The following is a 5000-nucleotide window of genomic DNA, read 5'->3' on the forward strand; positions in this document are numbered from 1 at the left end:
GAGGCGAGATTGAGATGATTTGGACATGTGCACAGGAGGGATACGGAGTATATCGGGAGAAGGATGCTGAGGATGGAGCCGCCAGGCAGGAGGAGAAGAGGAAGGCTAAAGAAGAGGTTCATGGATGCGGTGAGGGTGGACATGCAGGTGGTTGGAGTGTCAATGGAAGATGTGGAGGATAGAGCGAAATGGAGACGGTTGATCTGCTGTGGCGACCCCTAACGGGAGCAGCCGAAAGAAGAAGATATATATGTGTATATATATATATATATGTGTATATATATATATATATATATATATATATATATATATATATATATATATATATATACATACATACACACTACGTATATAAACAGATGTTTGGTACTACAGAACTTCCATATGGATACAAGCAAACACGACATAATAGTGACCGAAGCTTTTCATGCTGCACTCTTCAGGGTAAGATCGCAGCAATGGAAGAAGGAAGCGAAGGCGCGTTTTTCTTCACAAGTCTGTATAAAGTAGGCACTGATTGGTTCAACCGTAATGACGTCACGGTTAATCCGAACACCCATTGGTCGCTCATCATCTTCACCTCGAGCTCCCATTGGCTGGAGCAGAGTTCGTCGATGATTGACGTTTGCAACCACATCCTGGATAGAGGGGGATGGGTTTCCCCAAAGGTCCATTCACCATTTGTACATGTACAGGGATAGTCGGTGGTCAATAATAACCACATTAGAAAATGTGGTACTGCTGGTGTGGGTATCTCACTAAATAAGTCTCTTTTCTGGCCCCTGCTGCTCCACTATTAGCCGCTCGAGCAAGGAAGGTTTTATTGGTGAAACGGCGAAAGCACTCGCGATGATAGCCATAGGACGGGACGAGGTCGGCCAATTCTGACTTTGTAAACAGTTCATGGTGTCGTTCACTCACCTCCCGTTCCACTCTATCCAGGGAAATCCATTTCGCCGCACATTCTTTCACCTTATTTCGGTGAAATCTGAAACTCGCCCCATAGTTTTGCCTTTATTTTGATAAAGATGGATCAAGCATTCACGCCCCTCCATGGGAGCAGCCATCTTGGAATTGTAGACTATACACACTTCCTTCAAGAGAAGCACTATCTTCAAAGCACTATGGCCTAATGACCACACCTTCATATTAGAGGTGATTAAATGGTTAATTTTCACCCCTTTGTTCCATGATTTTTCCCCGACAACACTTAGATATCTGTCCAGTATCTCTGAATGAATCTATCTTCCAAGTTTCATTTATTTCTAAGAGGGTTACCACGAAAAGTCACTAAAAAGCTCGGTGCCTCGCGGCCTATATATACATACCTACCTCACGTCAAACACTTATTGAATATGCCGGTCACTCACTTCTGATGACAAGTGGGAAGTCTCTGGCATTAAACTCCTGCAATGTGTTTGGGTGTTATCATCCTGCAATCATTGACGGACTGGTTCCCCCAAAGGACTGGTTACTCCATAGTGTCGTACGTATGGAATAATCTGTCTTTTAAGGAATGCTCCATTGTGACAAATCGCCCTGCATCCACACTGCTGTTACCAAATGCATGAATCTTTGCAACTGGCATCTGAGAAAACTCTCCAAAGCATCTTTTCACGGCATTCGAGCCACCATTGTGTTGTAAATTGAATTGTGACTCATTGGTAAACATTGCTGACCTTTGACTCGTATTCTAACAGTGGTGTTGCTGGGATATGGTCAGTTGTATTCCGTGGTATGTCAGGTGTATGTGATACTCCTGGATACCTCGGACAAATGTTTCTTTCCATCGGCATATATTTTATTTTGGCAATTTCATCATTGACTACTGTGAGGGTACTCACCTGTGGAACAATTCCCAGAACGTTTTCAGTGACTGAAGTGTTTGTGGGGTCATAAAAAGGAAGGTACTTGTTTTCTGTCTGAGGAGTGATTTGTGGACACCTGTAATAAGGTCTGTCTGTTAACGTGTCTCCAAAAATAAGTTTGTGCTGCGTCCTCGCTGTGTCGACAGATGCTCCAGCTATCGACTTGCGGCACATTTGTGGTAGAACTATGAAAAATTGACCCAACTGCCTCTGTTGGTCGATTGATAGACTTGTCTGAAAGATCGAGTCCCACCCCCATTCGTGAATTAATTAGTCCTCGTCTTTAGCTTGATCACGTGTGCCGTGCAGATTCTGAAGCAAGTGCTGCAAGGTACAAGTTGGATGTGGTGTTACAAGGATTGGTGGATAAAAGTGATGTTGACAGGTGAGTCGTCGTTTCTTTTGTTCTCCACAAACGTTCTTTCTTTAATTGTTTTTGCCATAATGGGGCAATGATGAAAAAAAAAATTAACATTGAGTAGCACAAGTTCTTTTGTGATTATGGTAGCAGATTAACTGTTTCCATATCCCACCCCTTCCCTTCCCACTTCCCCCTCCATGCTTATGAGATTTATGAGAATCCCGATATCGTCCTTTGTAATTATATCCTTTCTTGATGCAATTTACATTCCTGCTCCAAGCCCTGTCTGTTTGTAGCCATGGACATTTTCTTTTCTTTCCAACAGCAGCAGCAACAGCAAAGATCTGGGAGATGGACAGAAGGCACTCGTAGAGGCAAACAAGTCAGTTCTGTGTGGTTTACTTCTTGCTGTATTTACACCAATGCTGTAAGATATCGAGTCGTAATGCGATCCCTTGCTGTGACTTCTCCCATTTGATTTGATGTTTATGGGGTAGAGGGTATGTAGTGGTTTCTGTGTGTGGGTGTGGCATGTCATTGAGGCCCTGACATTGACATCTTGGGGGGTTAGGGGTCGTGGTGGGACTGGGAGTGTATCAAGGCACGTGTGCCATTTGCTGGCAATCTTCGCTGGTACACCAGGAATGTACGGGCTGGATCTCTTCGTTGTGTTTACCATGCCAGGACGTTTTGCCCTTGCCTGCATATTGCCATTCAACCTGGAGATGAACTGTCAGCCTCTACCTATCTCATCTGGTTCTTTGTGCGTGGTTGTTGTGTCTTGGGCCCATAGGGGGCTTAGTTTCTTCATTGTTAAGAATCGTGTTTGTTAACAATCTTTTGTTTGGGATTCCCTCTGTGTTTGACTTGTGTTTATTAAATTATAGTTAAGCGTGCGTGCGTGTGTGCGCGCGCGTAAGTTCATGCCATCTTTTCTGCTTCCACGATTCAGATTATTGAGAACCCCTGGAGGATAAAATTAGTTTATCATAATATTGATAACTGATGTGGTTTATATATGGGGACGCACAAAATACTGCTTTGTCGTGCTCCTGATTTAATCTGGTCATCCGCGAAGGGGTCTTCGTGCTGCCTGTAGTTGTGGTTGTGTGGTTTATGTGGGGCTGTACATGCAACAATACTTTCTGTTTCTTCTTGTGAATGACTCACTAATTGCGGTTTTACTTTGGTTAGGCGAAACTTCCCTTCGGTAGATATCATTTTGATGCCCACCTCAAGTTGACCTGAAGCGTTTGAGTCGACCATGACACGTGGACTTGCATCACATCCAGACCAGACGGGAGCAGCAGATTATTCTTTCTGAAGGTCCTTTGTGAGCAAGCTGGGTTTCTACTGACAATCGTCTGCTTGTGACATGGAGCCCAGTTTTCACAAACTCTGAATTCAAACCGTTAACGTGCTGCTTTGAGCTGGATGGTGAACTCGCAGCCTCTGGGATTCCAATTCCTTGTCACCACGACGTCATCGTTTTGCTGACAATGTTCGTGATTGTTGAGGATTGACACTTTTGCAAGTGGAACACTTATACTGCCATTAAACATCTCCATTCACCCCACCCTCCTCCCCCAAATTATTTTTTATCAGTCATCAAATACACCACCCCATAATTTTGGAAAATTTCACGTCATCATATTCAGGTCACACTCGTGTGCATCATCATGGCACTTCTGATATTCACATTTTACAAGCTCTAAGGCTCATGGAGGAGCTGTGGCACGAATCGCGCACAGATGCAGACGGACACATGAGAGACCACCAGACTTGACTTTCACACAAATACAGCTGCTGAGATACACTCTGGGTGCCAGTGACATCATTGTTATGACCACTTTTTCTCTGCGTTCAGTGGGGGCAATCAAGGAGGAATGTCCTCCTTCCAATGGATGCCAACCTACGGTTATTCGTCCATGCTCTATGCTTTAAAAGCTGAGCGAGCGTCAAGGGAGGAAGCACCACGTACCATTTTAAAAATCTTTGGTGTGACTCGGGCAGGGTTTCAACCGCCGTCCTCCCAGGCTCACAGCGGATGCTCCAAATCTCCTTGCTTTTCATTCTTTGTTCGCTCTGTACTTGGTGGAGAAATCTACACCTCTTGTGGCAAGTATCGACGAGCATAGAGTTGTCGCTAACTTTGGCCCTGATTTTCGAAATGGCCAAAGACAAGGCCCAGCTAAGGAGTAGCATCTGAAACCCAAATTCTATCCAGGTTCCTCCTGATGAATCCATCTTTGCTCTTTACTCATTTGCTTTCCTTCTGAGGACTCCAATGCAATATTTTCTCTTCCGTTTGATTCCTTTACCTGGCTTCTGACAGAAAACCGGCAGATTTCAACGTTTTTTTTTTTTTTTTTTTTTTTTTTTTTTTTTTTTTGCAGATCTACTAAAATCATTGTTAATCACACATCCTTGCTTTAATTTGGACAACTGCCCTCGTTACTGTGTGCCAAGGAATTCACTTCCCCAAGACATCCAACTATGAATCCGTTTTCTTGTGATCTGCATGTGGGGTACTGCACCACAGACTTACCTACCCTTTAAGAGGAACCATGAGCTGGCTCTGTCTGGTATTGGCTTAATGGTTAGGGTGGTTGGCTTGGGATCCCAGGATCCTGAGTTCAAATCCCACTCACCTGTGGGGTTAACTCGGCCTGTCATCCTTCCGAGTTCGGCAAAATGAGTGCCAGCATGCTGGTACACTGTGTCGGAGTGGTGACCCGTCCAGGATTGCGCCCAATAGCCAAGGAGACTGC

At 44.4% G+C, this 5000-nt stretch overlaps 1 protein-coding gene across 6 annotated transcripts in view; it reads left to right on the forward strand.

The window, feature by feature from the left end:
- Positions 1-5000, forward strand: part of LIN37 (lin-37 DREAM MuvB core complex component) — a 28697-nt gene that overhangs the window by 14096 nt on the left and 9601 nt on the right. For 4 of the 6 annotated variants that reach the window (XR_015050630.1, XM_085851706.1, XM_085851710.1 and 1 more), the window contains 2 exons: positions 2178-2253; positions 2555-2611. Coding sequence is in view for 5 of the 6 variants with exons in the window: in XM_085851706.1 (XP_085707832.1) it covers positions 2178-2253; positions 2555-2611 (133 nt within the window). In the remaining variant the exon portion in view is untranslated. The remainder of the gene's footprint in view (positions 1-2177; positions 2254-2554; positions 2612-5000) is intronic. The other 2 variants (XM_085851707.1, XM_085851709.1) reach the window with 1 other exon arrangement.

This window comes from Eptatretus burgeri, chromosome 13, assembly GCF_056783735.1.
Source record: "Eptatretus burgeri isolate ZD-2024b chromosome 13, Ebu_testis_v1, whole genome shotgun sequence".
NCBI lineage: Eukaryota > Metazoa > Chordata > Myxini > Myxiniformes > Myxinidae > Eptatretus > Eptatretus burgeri.